The sequence below is a fragment of the Diplotaxodon limnothrissa genome, linkage group LG2 (genome assembly GCF_057381915.1).
Source record: "Diplotaxodon limnothrissa isolate DT_005_m linkage group LG2, D_limnothrissa_male_GT1.1, whole genome shotgun sequence".
Classification (NCBI taxonomy): domain Eukaryota; kingdom Metazoa; phylum Chordata; class Actinopteri; order Cichliformes; family Cichlidae; genus Diplotaxodon; species Diplotaxodon limnothrissa.
In genome coordinates this window covers 26,086,488-26,101,521 of record NC_140597.1, presented here as the reverse complement: position 1 = coordinate 26,101,521, position 15,034 = coordinate 26,086,488, and the positions used below count along the sequence as shown (strand labels likewise).

At 40.6% G+C, this 15,034-nt stretch overlaps 4 protein-coding genes across 4 annotated transcripts; 1 reads left to right on the top strand and 3 right to left on the bottom strand.

Annotated features, from left to right (window-relative positions):
* Nucleotides 1–864: 864 nt before the first annotated feature.
* Nucleotides 865–2,155, bottom strand: foxi3b (forkhead box I3b). The gene is made up of 2 exons (XM_085369096.1): nucleotides 1,555–2,155; nucleotides 865–1,442 (listed from the first exon to the last, which is right to left on the bottom strand). Exons 1-2 carry the CDS (start codon nucleotides 2,153–2,155, stop codon nucleotides 865–867), a joined length of 1,179 nt encoding a protein of 392 aa, XP_085225222.1.
* Nucleotides 2,156–3,329: 1,174 nt separating this feature from the next.
* Nucleotides 3,330–3,760, top strand: syce3 (synaptonemal complex central element protein 3). The gene is made up of 2 exons (XM_085369085.1): nucleotides 3,330–3,438; nucleotides 3,576–3,760. Exons 1-2 carry the CDS (start codon nucleotides 3,330–3,332, stop codon nucleotides 3,758–3,760), a joined length of 294 nt encoding a protein of 97 aa, XP_085225211.1.
* Nucleotides 3,761–6,059: 2,299 nt separating this feature from the next.
* On the bottom strand, nucleotides 6,060–10,298 carry lcp2b (lymphocyte cytosolic protein 2b). The gene is made up of 11 exons (XM_085364207.1): nucleotides 10,221–10,298; nucleotides 9,860–9,922; nucleotides 9,702–9,748; nucleotides 9,438–9,500; nucleotides 9,309–9,334; nucleotides 9,175–9,218; nucleotides 8,203–8,392; nucleotides 7,069–7,073; nucleotides 6,675–6,749; nucleotides 6,356–6,505; nucleotides 6,060–6,185 (listed from the first exon to the last, which is right to left on the bottom strand). Exons 1-11 carry the CDS (start codon nucleotides 10,296–10,298, stop codon nucleotides 6,060–6,062), a joined length of 867 nt encoding a protein of 288 aa, XP_085220333.1.
* Nucleotides 10,299–12,619: 2,321 nt separating this feature from the next.
* On the bottom strand, nucleotides 12,620–14,549 carry LOC146638510 (protein Wnt-8-like). Its single transcript, XM_085369074.1, has 6 exons — nucleotides 14,488–14,549; nucleotides 14,347–14,380; nucleotides 14,108–14,237; nucleotides 13,496–13,621; nucleotides 13,265–13,407; nucleotides 12,620–13,168 (listed from the first exon to the last, which is right to left on the bottom strand). The coding sequence occupies exons 1-6, from the start codon at nucleotides 14,547–14,549 to the stop codon at nucleotides 12,620–12,622; spliced, it is 1,044 nt and encodes a 347-aa protein (XP_085225200.1).
* Nucleotides 14,550–15,034: the final 485 nt, after the last annotated feature.

Below are 15,034 nucleotides of genomic sequence, written 5' to 3'. Positions count from 1 at the left end.
GGACTATTTTTTTTTGTCACGAAGTGCTTATCATTTTATTTTTGTCTTTTTTTTGGTAAGTGTTTGTGATTGCCTATGGGTAGTTTATTGACTGGGAAAGTGTAATTTATTTATCTTAAAATAAAAAAATGAAAATAAATAAATAATAAGGAAAATGCAGCTGTAACTCAAACCTTTTATTCATATCAAAATGCAACAAATATAGTACACACCATACATTGCAAATCCATTTTACACAATAAAAGTTGTAACGACAAACCAACAGCTCATATGTATAAAATTACACAACACATAAACATATTTACAAACTGCAATTACCGTTAAGACTGTAGGTCAATGAGATGCTTTTGTTTTAGCACTATAAAAAACATGGTATACATTAACATTTTTACTTGTTTTTTACTTTACAGCAATAACTACAGATGTTTTGTAGACAACAGAATAATTTACCTACTCTAAATATGCTGAGCATTGTAATGGCGATACCATCGGAGAATCATAGATAGCAGTGGAATAGCCTGATGTCAGCACTTCAGATCTAGGATCTGCTAATAATGACTCAGATCAGATAGAAACAAGCTTTAGTTAGAATAAAAGCTGACTGAAGATCTGATAGTGAGTCTGGCTGCGGTTTCAGGGAGTGATAACTATAGTCCGCTGCAGCTGACTAAGCTGTTCCTGTGGGAATTAAAGACTTTTTACGCAGCTTTCACACGCTTTGGTGATCTCAACTGTCTCAGTCAGCGCAAACACACTTTGTGTTTGTGTATTTTCTACAACGGACCCTCTCTTAGAAAAAAAAATAACCAGATGGATTTCCCATCAAGAGTCTCTTCAAACACCTTCTCCCCCATCAACGTCTTATTAAACCTCTGTGCCCTCACGATGATAGATGACACCTGTAGAACTCAGTGTAGGGTAAAAATGACTGTTGGAGCCATTGTACTGATTCAGAATGGGGCTAGTGTAACCTAACGAGGAGTGGCTGGGTGAAGAGGAGAGTGCGGGTGGAGCTGGAACTTGTGGTACCCACTCTGAACCACTGGAGTTGGCCGAATAGGTACTAAAGCTTCCTGGCTGTGTGGGTCTATGTGGCCCATCTAAAGGAACGTTCATCTGCAGCGGCCTGCTCAACCCACTACCTCCCACCTCATTTGTTCCCCCATTGGAGACTCCAGACATTTCAGATAAGAAGCTGCTCAGGCACGGCCCGGGAACTGACAGTGAAGGTGAAGGAATCCTGTCCGTTGCGGGCGACATGTTTAGGCTGGGGTTGCTGGAGTGTTTAGGACTGGCCCTCTCACTGTCACCTGATTCTGGAGGCCCTGAACTGCCATCTCCACTGGACAGAGAATCAGACTTTCTCTTTCTTTTGCGGCGGAAGTTTCCATTGTCGAACATCTTTTCACAGTTTGGGTCAAGTGTCCAGTAGTTGCCCTTACCTAAATTATCAAGGAAGAAAATAAGACTTTTAGAATGGAAGAGACGTAAATAGATTCCATTAAAGTAATTCAAAGCACAACCATAACTATGCAAAATGCAAAAATTACATACCTGGGTCATCCTCATCTCTTGGCACTTTTTTGAAGCAGTCATTAAGGGACAGGTTGTGTCTGATAGAGTTCTGCCAGCCCGCTTTGCTCTTGTTGTAGAAAGGGAAATTATCAGCGACGTACTGATAAATTTGACTCAGCGTCAGTCTCTTGTCTGGTGCTCCATGGATAGCCATAGCGATGAGAGCAGAGTAGGAGTAAGGGGGGCGTACCAGCTTCATCAAATCTTCTTGTGAAGGGAGGGAGAACCAGCTCAGTTCCCCTCCTGGACCGCCAGCACCAGGTGGACCCAGGTAAGGCCTCTGCATGCCATAGTGCTGAGGAACAAACGGAGGGCCGGGATTACCTGGCGGGCCGGTGGTAGCCAGGTACGGCGATGTGTTGATCCCAGAGCTGTTAAACCATAGGTAAGGGTTTGAGGAGGAGCTGGTGTAGTCACTTATCTCATAGGTGGTAGGAGTAGTGCGCTGAGGACTTGGCAGTGAAGGAGGAGGGTAGTAACAGTCGCCGTACATGCTGAGTTCAGGGGGCTCCTGGCCGAGGCTCGGAAACTGCGGGCCACATCGAGGAGGAGACTGACTCTGGGCCTCAAATGAAGACATTGTCAAGTTTCTTCTCACTTCTCTGTCTCTTCTTAATTCTTTGCCTTTGATGGGTTTTCTTCTCAAGACTTCTCAGACTCTTTCTCTCCACTCCAAAAGTCCTGCTCTTTCTCTTTACTCTTGTCTTTGTCCTTGCTTGTATGTCAAGATGTCACCTGGCACACTTTTATCTTTTCCTCTGGAAACGCCCCCCTCTATTTTGATTGGCTGTTTTTTCAGGTGAGCTCATTTTTTTTCCTGTTGTCAGCTAGTTGACTACTTGAGTGGAAAAATAATTTTCCACTCATGGTGTTTGTCCACCATTTGTCATATTTTTTGGATATTACAAGGATACTATTAAGTTTAACCTATGGCAGACAATTTTGTTAACACCCTGGTTTATGATTTCTTTTTAATCTTTACAAACATTTCATGTCAAACATATAAAAGTAGACTACTTGAGTAAACGATCTGATTCAAAAATCCTTAAGAAATAGCCTTAAGGAAACAGTATATTGTTCATGAACAAAACAATATATTACATCAATATATATATTGTTACACAACAAACAGGAAAAGTACTCACTTAATACTTGCCTCCAGCAGTAATGAGGAAAATGGACTGTAAGCAGATTCAGTTTATATAACTCTAGGGGGACGAGATTACCTCCTTGAAATAATATAGGCTTCCATTGCTGAATCCAAATGACCATTTATGATAATATAAAGAATACAGTCACCTACACTCTATTCGCATGATAGCAGGTTTTGTTACAATAGGTTTATTCAATTCATGTGTTAAAATAGTGCATTACTGTGTAGGATATTAAAACCTCATCACAGTTCAAAGTGAGCGTTTGTGACATGACAATGCGCATGCTTACTTTTTGCTTTCTTACATTAGCGCGAGACCCTTATTTTCCAAAGCAGCCGACAAACTTTCCTAAGGTAAGTTTATAAGTTTTGAACATTACCTTCAGACCCCGGCGAGAAAACTCAAGTTTACTAGCCTGCCTCGACAAATGTTACAACATCTTAGTTTTAGAAGTCTACTTTGCTAACTTTTTTTCTGCCCTAACATCACTTTGCTAACAGTAACAGGCTCGTTCCTAGCGTTAGCTAACGTTAGCTATTTTCATGCGGAGGTGTTTGTAAAGGGAGACGTGATAAAATAAATAATACGTGTGCAATCAGGATGGCCGATTCGTCCACTCGCTCCGAGCTTCCACGCATCAGCGACGACGACATGCTGGCGATGAACAAGGAATTGGAGAGGATGATTGAAGACGTTGAGAGTATGTCAGGTATGGGACGTTAACGGTATTGTGGCATATTTAGAGAGGTCAATATGAGCTCAGATAGCTTGGGCGTGAAGCTTAGGTAACTAAAATAAATGTCTGAAACATGCGATGTCACTCTCTTCTTATCTGTCTGCCCGCAGCGCACCTGACCTGGATGGCCTATGATATGGTGGCGTTGCGGACTAGTCCGGAGCTGGGAGTCTCTATGCAAAAGCTGAAGGAAGCTTATCTCAAATGTAGAGCTGCTGTTTGCGGAGACCCTGACCAGGAGTCACAGATTGACAAATCTGCTGAGACTGCTGTCACAACACTTTCTCAGATGTGATGCTTATAAGAGTTTTGAGTTCACAAGTAGGCACTAGAATTAACAAGTTTTAACTTTTAAATGTTAACGTTGAAATCCCAGCGGATCTGTTTGTTTTTGGTAGCTGGAGGTGGGCATTCATGCCTTGTTTAGTTCTGACTACTTGCACTAAAACAGTATTTTGATGGTTAATTATTCATTTGAATGGACTGTAATGTTTGTTTTCTCACTATTAAACTGCCCTGGTCTGTGTAATTTTTTTAGAAAGATTTTTTAAGTAAATTAATTAAATAAATTAATAAAAATTGAAATAAAAATGTGTTCTGTCATTTTTTTCTTTGTTTTTTGGAGCCCTACCCTAAATGTAAACAGTAAAATATGTGTTTTAGTTTTACTGTTATGGATGACTTTTAGCTGAAATACAACATTGCCATTCATGATTGTCTGTCACATTTGATTTACCTTGTGTATGCTGATAGGTGACTGACTGTTTTTTGTGTGTATGAACTTCATTTTCAGATGGAGAACACAAAGAAGGTTGAAGAAGAAGCTACCTCTAACACCTGCATTGACCTGGTGAACATAATGAGAGAGCTAGATTCCCTTTCAAGCGCCTTGGATCGTCTGGCACGTATGTTTGACTCCCTTACTTGGTACTTCAAAAATGTCAGAAAACAATCATTTTTGCCACTAACGTGAAGTTGCTGATCAATTTGCAAATATGCAAAGCAGATGATGAAACTCCTCTCCCAGATGTGAAATGTGATAACTATAAGGGCATTATGGGCTGGCTCAGCCTTGCTTGTCGGTGTCAGTGGTGCAGATCTGCGTGATACTACATGATGTCTGTCAAACTGTGCTCTGCTGATTGGTAGATAGGAGTAACTGAAGGGTTTTACACGTGGTTGTCCATCAAGCTCTTTGATGTGAGGCATGCAGCTACCTTTTTTTTTTTTTTTTGCCACGGGGGACAGCTTTGTGCAACAACTGTCAGATCAGTGTGACTTTCTTATCTGCTCACTTAAATATCTAAAAGCCTGGACCCAAATATATATATATCTATATATATATATATATATATATATATATAGATATATATATATATATATATATGTTTAATCTAAAATTATGTTTTGATATAGTACATTTTTGCAATGAATTAAGTTATCCCCAACAACAAATCATACGAGGTGTACTCAAGTTAATGTAAAAGTGTTTTAGGTATAATATTTTTGGACGCTTAAGTGGAAAACATTATTTCACTTCTAAATAAATGCAAAGGCTCGATTAATGTTCATTATATATTTCTTTAATTGTAAAATAGTCACACCAATAGTTGTTATCTTTTTACCAAGCTTATTGTTGATGGTCTTGTAGCCCATAACAGCCTTGTACAAATCTACAGTGTTGTCCCTGATGTCCTCTGACAGTTCTTTGGTCTCTATTTTGGTGGAAGAAATTAATTCTGTAGACAGGTGTGCTTAATATACATAATGAGTTGAGCTCAGGAGTATCTATAATTGTTTGACTGATTAAGTGTCACATGGGGACAACCTGAGTTCTGGCTGATTGTATGGGATCAAATACATATCTCACTCAGTTTTTGGTCTATATCTTTTGACTTATTTGAGCTGCCCTGCTAAGTCCTGATGTACTAAATAAAGGACAAATGTGTCCATCAGCACATCTCTCAGATTCAACTAATTTGGCTTGCATTACATTGCTATGTAAATCTAGGACACAAAAACATATGTTGTTGTCAGTCACACTGAATTAGTAGTGCTGTTTGAAATAGCAAGACAAACGAGAAAGCAACCTAATATGTCAGTACATGTTTTGTGTTTCGGTTTTAAATTCAGACTGTGTGGTTTTAAAGTGTAATAATATTTGATAGATCTGACACAGCTGTGAAACAAGATATTTGCTTTCTGCCGGCAGTGCGAACCAATCAGAGACAATGTGATCTGATCGTTTGTGTTGGCCACCCTGACAAGTTGGCGTCTCTAAAAATCCAAGAGGCAGTTAAGCAGCAGTCCTCAGAGGTGTGAATAAAGGAGGTAATGCTGTGCTCCTTTGTGAACAAACCATGACCCATGTAAGAAAAAAAAATCTCTCTTTGTGTTTACTAAAAATACAAGTGAGAGCAGCACAAAGATGAATTGCATAACAATGACCTTTGAGAGTGAAAATTGTGACATTTGCTTTACATGTTCTTAAAAAGATTTTGAATAGGCCACGCATGCATGCATGCACACAGATTAGCATATATGAGCACAGAGAAAGGTGCTAACACGCACATTAAAACTGTTGTCAGTGCTGGTCAATGTCCCGTAGGGTGCAGCAGACAACTCTGGGGGTGCTCTTCATGACTCTGGTCTGTGGCATCAATGAGCTGCAGCGGGGTGTGTGTGTGATGGTTAATCAGCTCCTTCACCCCAGGGAAACTCTGAAGCACAAACAGCACACACAAAAAATGACGGGGACCTAATGATGCAGTGCAGCACAACTTAGCATCACACATTCCCCGAGGCGTGCCGCAAGATGTGAATAGTTTACTTTAAGCGAGCATGTTGATTTTTTTTTTGTAACATTACGCTGTCATTGCTTCCAGTTTACCTTGGTGTTTTTGAGGCCACTGCCGAGAGTGTAGCCATTGCCTTGGTGACGGATCTTAATGTTGTAAACCTTGTCTTGATACAGCAGCATCAGGGTGAAGGGGTGCTCGACTGAGCCGTTAGAGCTGTCCCTCACCACAAAGGCACCATCCTTAAAGATACATACATGTAAATACACAAACCCATACATTCACATTATGCATCCAGTAACATTTCAGATGTGTGTGTGTGTGTGTGTGTGTGTGTGTGTGTGTGTGTGTGTGTGTGTGTGTGTGTGTGTTTTTCTGTCTGCTTTAGAATGAGAAGGTGCAACATCTGACCTTGTTGACCTCCCGAAGAGCAGCCTCAGCTTGGTGTCTTGTCAACTTTCCTCCATACCAACTCGAATCCAAGCCCTGAGCGCACCATGATAGAACAGTCAGTGTAAGTGTAGCGCTATCACAGACAGTTCCAGTTAGACTAGTTAATAAAAGGCAGTGTATAAGATATAAGCATCTCTGTTGTTCTTTCTCTTTGTACAGCATTGTGATCTGCTGTTTCCTTTCTGAAAGTGCTCATGATCTATAAATAAAACCTTAATTGGACCATTGGGTTTTCTCACATTTGTATAAATAACTTAACGCACTTTTTTTTTTAATACCTTTTTTAGTCTTGGTGTCGAATTGTATTCTTCTGTAGATTGTGTCACTCCTGAAGGTTCTGGAATTAATTTACTTGGCCTGAAAGAGGAGAGATTCAACACACACAATTATTAAATAGTTGCATTGAATTAAAGTGAACGTCTTTTTATGCTCATAAATTGTTCAGGCTGTTCTACCTATTGGACACATCAGTAGGCACAGGCACCTTTGGATGATGAGGTTTGCTGATAGTATCTTTTACAGCACTGCCCTCTTGTGGACATTGTTGATGGTGTGAAATAGAAATGATAAACATTGTAACAACAGTGTAACACTTTTGTAGGACACCTGCTATAACTATTCCAGCATGTTGTAGGTTGCATACTTATTTTTGGAATGTCTTTTTGGGATGATCCAGGCTTCTTGCTCCGGTCTAAGTGCACACTTGCAGGAACTTATAAATAAAAAAAAAAAAAAGGAAATCTTTCAATGAAATGGGCGTACAACACTCATCATAACTGGTAAATTCAGCTTTTTGATTCAACACATTTTTGTTACCTGCTGGTTTTAACGGTCTTTGGAGGATGTGATCCCCCCTTGGGGTTGATGGCAGTGGAGGTTTGAAGGTTCTTTGAGAGAATGGTGGATCAGGAAGAGGTTCTGTGCACATGTTATCATACATTCAGGACACATTAATGCCAGTTCTGGTTTCAAAGCATACTAGGTAAAGGAGGAGCAGGAGAATTAGCTACTTCCAAAAAATATAATAAATAAATAGTCAAACCTTAGAAGAAATTGTACAGTGTAGGTAGGCATAACATGCTGCATAAAATTCTCATCACAGAAACCTGTAGCAGAGCTACATTTTCAGTGCTACAGCCTCAAAAAAAGCTGCATAATAATGTTAGCAAACCGCAAATTTGAAGTCATTCCTCTTTTTACCAGTGAGTCACACTAGTCAAAGCAAATGTCACTGATTGGTGCCACAGTCTTGAGTCAGCCTGGGGGTAAAGTGTCTATTTTGTTTGGCTTGAAATTAGTCTTTGTTTTTGTCAGTCTTGTCTCAGACTAATCTCTGAGCAAAAATAGGGCTGCTCTACCCATACAGACAGGTCTAATATAGTCTAGTATCTCTGTGAAAGTGTCCCCAATTCATATAGGCACTGAGATGCTTACATATATAACTGCATTTCTTTATACAGTATTATTCTGAATTGCTCTCCTTTACCTCTTTGACAGTCTGGAGGTTTTGGCCCTCGGGGGGGTCTTGGAGGCTTCGCTAGGTCTCCAGCAGCAGGCTGCTTGTACTTTGCTTCACTTGTCTTGTCCTGTCCTGGTTGTTGCTCAACTACACTGCAGTTGTAATTCTCTGCTTCGTGTTCTGGACCCTCATAGATTGGATCATCGCTCTCATTGTCCTTACCGCAGCCCGGACATGTGATACAAGCAGAGCGCATGAGTGCAACTCATGACAAAAGCAACTTTTTAAAAAAATTTCACATGACGTATTAGGTGCGTAATTAAGCTGTTAGGTGCATACGTACAATTGCTTGTTAAAACAAATATCAACTTGGTAATCACGTTTACGGCAGTGCATTTAGGCATGCAAACATCTTGAAAGCCACCTGCTGAATGTGGCATGATTGTTATCGCCTTGTCTGAATATTTCAGAAACTGATGAACCCCTGGGTTTTTCCCTCACATAGATAAAGGATTTACAGAAAATGGTCAGAAAAAGAGAAAATATGCAGTAAGTGGAATGTCCGAGTTCAAAATGGTAACTAACTCAGCAGTAATTCGATACAACCAAGTTATGCAAAAGAGCATCCCTGAACACACAACACATTGAAGCAGATGGGCTGCAGGAGAAGAAGACGACTCCTGTCAACTAAGAACAGGAAACTGAGGCAACAGTTCACACATGGTCATCAAAGTCAGGCAGTAGAAGATTTGAAAAACATCTAGTCGAGTTTGGCTGCTGCACCACGTCACAAAGCTCAGATCCTCTCAAACTCAACGATTAGAATCAGAACCAACAACTGCAAAATGCCATCGTGTAAACATGGACTAAAATCTCTGAGGAATGTTTCCAGCACTTTGATGCACTCTGTGCCACAAATATTAAGTGATTCTGAAAGCAAAAGGGGGTCCAACAAGCAAGCAAGGGGTGCCTAATGAAGTGGCTAGTGTATTTACTTACGAACTCATCAGATTCCCAAACGTCTACTTCTTGTACAAATACTGTAGTGAAATAAATTGTAAAAAGAGGACAGTGAAGCCTTACGAAAGATGGTAGCACAATGTTACAGACACGGTTAAACTGACCTTTATCTTGTTTCGGATACTTCAGCGGTTTTGATCTGGACAAAAAAATAAAACAGACAGGTTTTTTTTTATGTTCGGTGAGCAACTGTTTTAGAGTCAGCTGAAGATATAAATAGTGTATGTAGTTTACGCTCTTACTTGTGACTAGTAGCCTTCTTGCGCTCTTCTTTGTTGATTTCAGTTTGTATCTTAGTAATTACTCTATAAAGGTGCAGCACAGAGACAAGTAAAATATTATCAAAGATGGTAAGTATCATTATATTATTTATTAATTTAGGGTCCAAAATACTTAATACAAAAAAACATGCAACCAATCAATATAATGAACCTTTTCATGTTTTCAGAGATATTAATTGTTGGGTAATTTGTCAGTGTAAGAAATACACTTTCAGTTAGACTCACGGGACAAAGAGGCAGGGGAACACTTGCAGATCACACTCTGTCATATTCTACATGACATGGATTTGGAGATCATGAAAGTCAGATTTATTGTGATTTCAGAATAATAAAAAAAGAAATGTTACACACACACACACACACACACACACACACACGCTTACCATAAACTGTGCTCCATCTATGCTGCTCTTTGTCACTACTCTGTCACAGCCTGGCAGTTTAAGCTGAGAGGAGAGTGAAGCTTTGAGCACATTTAAACCATGCAAGTTTTCTTGTATGTTTGGTGTTTCCTTAAATTAGCGTGAAATGCTACTTTTTAGATAAGGTGTTACCAACTAAAACAAGGCATGAATGAAAAAGCAGGAAATATATCTTTTTCTTGGTTAAAAAGTGAGCTTTTGTTTTTGCAAATTATGCAGTCGCGCTTATCAGATGTTCATAAATAATGTTAATCAAGAGACTACAGTACTTGGAAGGTATAAACATCTCTACTTTCACCTTCAAACTAGTTTTAATACTCACCTTCCGCATGTAGTCCGCTAGAGTTTGGGCATTCCATCCCATCACCTCTGCTTTTGAGGGAACGTTAGAAAAATTCATTCTTGTCTGTTGTGAATGATAACTTACACTTGATAACACAGTGACTTTACTTGCCAGCCATCATCTTACTCATCACTGTGAAATGATCGGTCTAAAATTACCCCTGCTTAAGCACACTTTAAGAATGCGTGTGTTTTTTTTTTATACTCTCTCACCTATTGTGTAAGAGAGTAAAAGGCTTCTGTGGTCAGAAAGCTATGAATAGAGCATGCATGCACTGCAAATGGTCGATCTGTAAACACAGAGGCTGTTGATTTCATTTCTAACACATGGTTAAGTCTGCTCAAAGTTGATTGTCAATTTTTAATGGACAGCAGACAGCAGACTATATATATATAGTCTATATATAGTATATAGTATATATATATATATATATATATATATACACACACACACACACACACACACACACACACACACACACACACACACACACACACACACACACACACACACACACACTTTTATTACCATTCTACCTTTTAGTCTTATTGTTGGTTGTGTTCTGTCTTTTTTCCCACCTGCAGCTTGTGTGAGACCTCTTGGTATCTCACACCCTGGTGATAGAGGAGGGCAGCAATGAGAAGGGGTGATCAATCACGCTCTGACCCCCCTGAGCCACTCTGGGAGAATACACAAGTTCCCCTGGGGGGTCCTTGTGGCAGAACCCCCTACCTCTGTTTTCTTCTTTTATCCTGAATTGGAAACATACCCCTGTGACATGTAACTGCCACCAAATGTGGTATAAATAATAAAAAGTGATGGGTCAATGTAAGTTCTTCCTTAAAAAAAATATTCCTTTACTGAGTCTAAAATGTTTGAAATGCTAAAATCATAAAACTCCTGAAAGATAAATAAATGCAGTTTAGTGGGTGAAAAAAATGTCAAATGCAGGGTCTGCTCAGGGGCATCTCACTTGTAGAGTAAATCCAAGCACAGCTGAGCATCATATGGGAACAATATGGCACCAGTAATGTATTCACTGGAGAGTAGAGATAAAGCGTGAGGGCCTCCAGTGGGGCAAAACCTTCATTAACGCACAGCAGGACAGCATGGGAAATACGGGACATCCCTAGAGGGGAAACAGACAAATGGGAAGTGTGGGAGGGAGCGTTTCAGGTCGGTGAGAGTGTTATTTGTTTGCTTCTGCAGCCAGGAATTTAACTTGATGTTATGCTTCTTTGATCCTTGGTTGTGTTAGAACCCAATTTTGTCCCCAAACAGTACATACGCTAACAGTAGTCTGTTTATTTGTAGAGTTGTGTAACTATTTGCCACAGTGTTTGTGTTTAGATTTAATATGACATGCCTAATTTCACATTGCAAACATGGTTGAAAACTGAAAAAGTGAAATGCATTCGCTGTTTTGCCCCAGGTCTCGGGGCTTTATGATGTAGAGACACCAGATAGTCTGATAATTCATGTCAGAATTTCTCACTTATCTCTGTGTTTTTATTGGTGCAACAGTAACTGTTCTGTAAAGATAGTGAAACAGACCTGTCACCAGACCCATAACTGTTAACATTCCCTCCCCCTACGCCTTCCCCTCCAGCCATGGGCCCCCTGAAGAAGGTAATATCCATGCCATCAGTCATTTAGTGGAATCAGTGGCAGATTTATGACACATCCAGCTGAGAGGCAAGGTTTTGGAGATACAGGGGGTACAGGAGAGAAAAACTGACATGCCAGCAGAGATAGATCTAATACTAATACCTAATTACTTGCAGATGATAAGATTAGAAATCATCTTGCTTTTCAGGGGAAAAAAGTGAGTCATACTTTTATATAAGTGTCTGATTGCATATACAAGATTCATGTAACAGCGAATAAACACCAGGCTTTAGCTTTAATGTGTTGAGACACATTTCCATTCCATTTGGAATGTGACAAAGACTAGCGTGGGCAATGGTGTCGCCGATTACCAACCAAACACTGTAACTTGAATGGTGGAAGCGCTTCCCTAATTTGTCTTTCAAAGGCTCTTTGCTCTTTGAATAAAAATCAATCCACATTGACATCAAAGTGGTGGCGGATAAACGCTGGATCGACACCTCGGTGTGGCGTAAACTGCACGATGTTATCCCTGTAATCCCCCTTTTAAAATGCATGCAGTTGATTCTTATTATGTGCGTGCGCGGTGTCAGAAACTGTGGTGGCCCTCTTCTAGAGAAAAACTGAAATTGTAGATACAAATATTTAGAAGGTTTTTTTTTTTTACATTTTTATTTTAATTACAGCATTCTTAATAAATAGACACTAGGATATCATACACGAAAGAGGGGGGAAAGTGCAAACAGACAAATCCATAAACGCAGTCGTTTTCATTTGGGTCCACGATCTCTTCGTTTTCCATCCCCACCGTCCTTCCTGCCGCACACGTGTTTGACTGTAACGTGGGCGCAGTCCTCGCAGTGCACCTTACAGCACCAGTGGAATTTGCAGTTACAGCTACTCATCACCTCCGTGCGCTTTTCTTCCACTCCCAGGCCGCATTCGTGACACAGCCTGCGGCAGCTCCTTCTTTCCCCTTGCGTCAAGCCCTGTCCGTGCAGCAGACACTCCCTGCCCTCCGTGCCGTGCGCCCCCAAGCTGGCGTTCTTCCTGCAGTAGTCTGGAGAGTCCTGTAGGTAGATGAGCTCTGACTGTGCGATGCTGCCGAGCGCGTCCATGATGGCACCTTGGATATCCGCGCTGTTACCGGCGTTCATGCGCTTTTGGTCGATGTCCAGCTTTTCAGCGTGAATGTACTTGATCCTCAAGTAATTGCCCACGGCTCTGAAATCGGACAGCTGTGTCCAGCAGGTTTTGACACTGCAGCTCTCAGACATTCCGTGGCATCTGCAGATACGCGTCATTGTGTCTTTCACGGCCTGTTGGAAACAAGGTTCTGTTAACGGCTGCTGATGCCTTAGCGCTGACTGATGAAGGGTTAGTAAAGAAGTGCGTGTCGTTTGAAAACAACTCACCAATCGGCCAGCCGCGTTGTTGTGGAGGTTGACAGCAGCCCTAGAGTCCTGACCCGTCTCTTCCGCATCCACGTACTCTTTGGAAATCCTCTCTCCAAACTCCACGTTAGCACTGCAGCCACCCCACAACCATCCGCGACCGCCTGCACGACACAGTTTTGAATACTTAAAGATCATTAATTAAGAACTTGCATGTTGACAAATGGCGCTGTAACTCGTACGTTGACTCACCAAGCTTTCCGTTCTTTGAACCATCGCAGCCACAGTTTTCGAGTTCGCCAAGACTGCAGTTCCTGGTCAGAGTGTACATGACCCCTGCTGAACTGATAGCATGAACGAAAGCCGTTTCTCTGGTGGCTGAATGAGAGGAAACATACAAGGTCTACTGCCACAGCCTCTTATAGGAGAATACATAACCAGCATTGACTAATAACGTGTAGAATGTTGCATTGTTTTTATTATAACTCTGTGATAATCAAGGCCACACTACAAAGGTACAAAGAAAAATAAAGTGGTATAAAGGTCAACATGTCCAAAGGTCACCAACTAAATCAGCATCAAAAACATGAAAAATAGATCCACATCCATGGGTGTGCGTGTGCATATTCAAGCACGGGTAAAAGAGTATTTTAAAGGCAGGTCTGGCCAGGGGCGTAGCAGAGATTGCAACAAGTCTAACAATAGTTCTGTAAAGATATTTTAATTGATTTAATTGCTTTAATTAACACATAAAAAGCATAGAAACACTGGAAATTACTTTTTGCCAGGAAAATCTGGGAAAACCAATCATTTGGTTGGAAATGCCGAATAAAACTTGAGGCTCAATAGAAAAACAATAACTACCTCGTTTCAGTCCTTTAAGCTGGGTTGCGCTGTCGGGGCAGTTCCATCTATCCCAGGCAAACTGGCGTTTGCACTCCTGGACGCCAGTCTGTGTGCCCACCTGCACGCTCTTTGCGTAGGTGAGATAGTCCTGCAGAAGAGGCAGTGACAGTCTGTCCTTTATTTTGTTTTTATTACATTTGAAATGTGGAAAAAAATGTTGCCACAATAAAAGCAATCAAATATATATGTATATATACCTTTGACCCCGTCATCAGAAAATTGCTTGCGACCCTGAGAACAATAATAATAATGATAATAATAATAATAAAAGTCATATAATTCTGTCTTCTGTTCACTTATTTTAAAGCATGCATGCAACTAGTGTATACATGTCTTACCAAGCGTATCCAGGATTGATTCTACACGAAACAAACAGCAGCCAAAAAATTGATTGCGCCATCTTCACCTATCCCGTTGTCGTTATCCTGCTTATAGAGATGTAGGTATTTTGACCCCGTGTGCTGCAGCTTTGTCCTTTACTTGACTGAGGACCAAATAAGTCTTCTTCTTTGTCTTGAGACCCGAGAAAGCTGATTGGGTGACTGGTTCAGGAGACGCCTATTCGCACTTCAAAGGTTGGCATTAGGAAGTAATTTATTTACCTACCAAAGACTGTATGACACCAAGGCACCCGCATATAAGACTAAAAGACTCAGAATTTTACCACCGACAAACTGGGAGGCAGTTACGTGTATTGTATAAAAATATTTATTATTTTAAATAATTATTAGGTAGACTTTTAAATATTAAACCAATTTCAGTAGTCACACGTGATAAACAGCGAACAAACATCCTCGGAACTCCCAAGTTCCCAACACTGCTACTGTTGCTCCAATGCTTGGAGATTTTGGTCCACAAGACAAAATTTGACCTATACACACTCCA

What these genes read in the sequence shown, in the direction of transcription:
- foxi3b (XM_085369096.1), bottom strand. Translation starts at nt 2,155, where the DNA reads ATGTCTTCATTTGAGGCCCAGAGTCAGTCTCCTCCTCGATGTGGCCCG. An exon ending in AAGAGATGAGGATGACCCAG is followed by an intron (nt 1,443 to 1,554) that starts GTATGTAATTTT and finishes TTGATAATTTAG; the next exon opens with GTAAGGGCAACTACTGGACA.
- syce3 (XM_085369085.1), top strand. Translation starts at nt 3,330, where the DNA reads ATGGCCGATTCGTCCACTCGCTCCGAGCTTCCACGCATCAGCGACGAC. An exon ending in AGACGTTGAGAGTATGTCAG is followed by an intron (nt 3,439 to 3,575) that starts GTATGGGACGTT and finishes GTCTGCCCGCAG; the next exon opens with CGCACCTGACCTGGATGGCC.
- lcp2b (XM_085364207.1), bottom strand. Translation starts at nt 10,298, where the DNA reads ATGAATTTTTCTAACGTTCCCTCAAAAGCAGAGGTGATGGGATGGAAT. An exon ending in AAGAAGGCTACTAGTCACAA is followed by an intron (nt 9,335 to 9,437) that starts GTAAGAGCGTAA and finishes TTTTTTGTCCAG; the next exon opens with ATCAAAACCGCTGAAGTATC. An exon ending in GTGGCCTCAAAAACACCAAG is followed by an intron (nt 6,186 to 6,355) that starts GTAAACTGGAAG and finishes TTTGTGCTTCAG; the next exon opens with AGTTTCCCTGGGGTGAAGGA.
- LOC146638510 (XM_085369074.1), bottom strand. Translation starts at nt 14,549, where the DNA reads ATGGCGCAATCAATTTTTTGGCTGCTGTTTGTTTCGTGTAGAATCAAT. An exon ending in ATCAATCCTGGATACGCTTG is followed by an intron (nt 14,381 to 14,487) that starts GTAAGACATGTA and finishes TATTGTTCTCAG; the next exon opens with GGTCGCAAGCAATTTTCTGA. An exon ending in ACAACGCGGCTGGCCGATTG is followed by an intron (nt 13,169 to 13,264) that starts GTGAGTTGTTTT and finishes TGTTTCCAACAG; the next exon opens with GCCGTGAAAGACACAATGAC.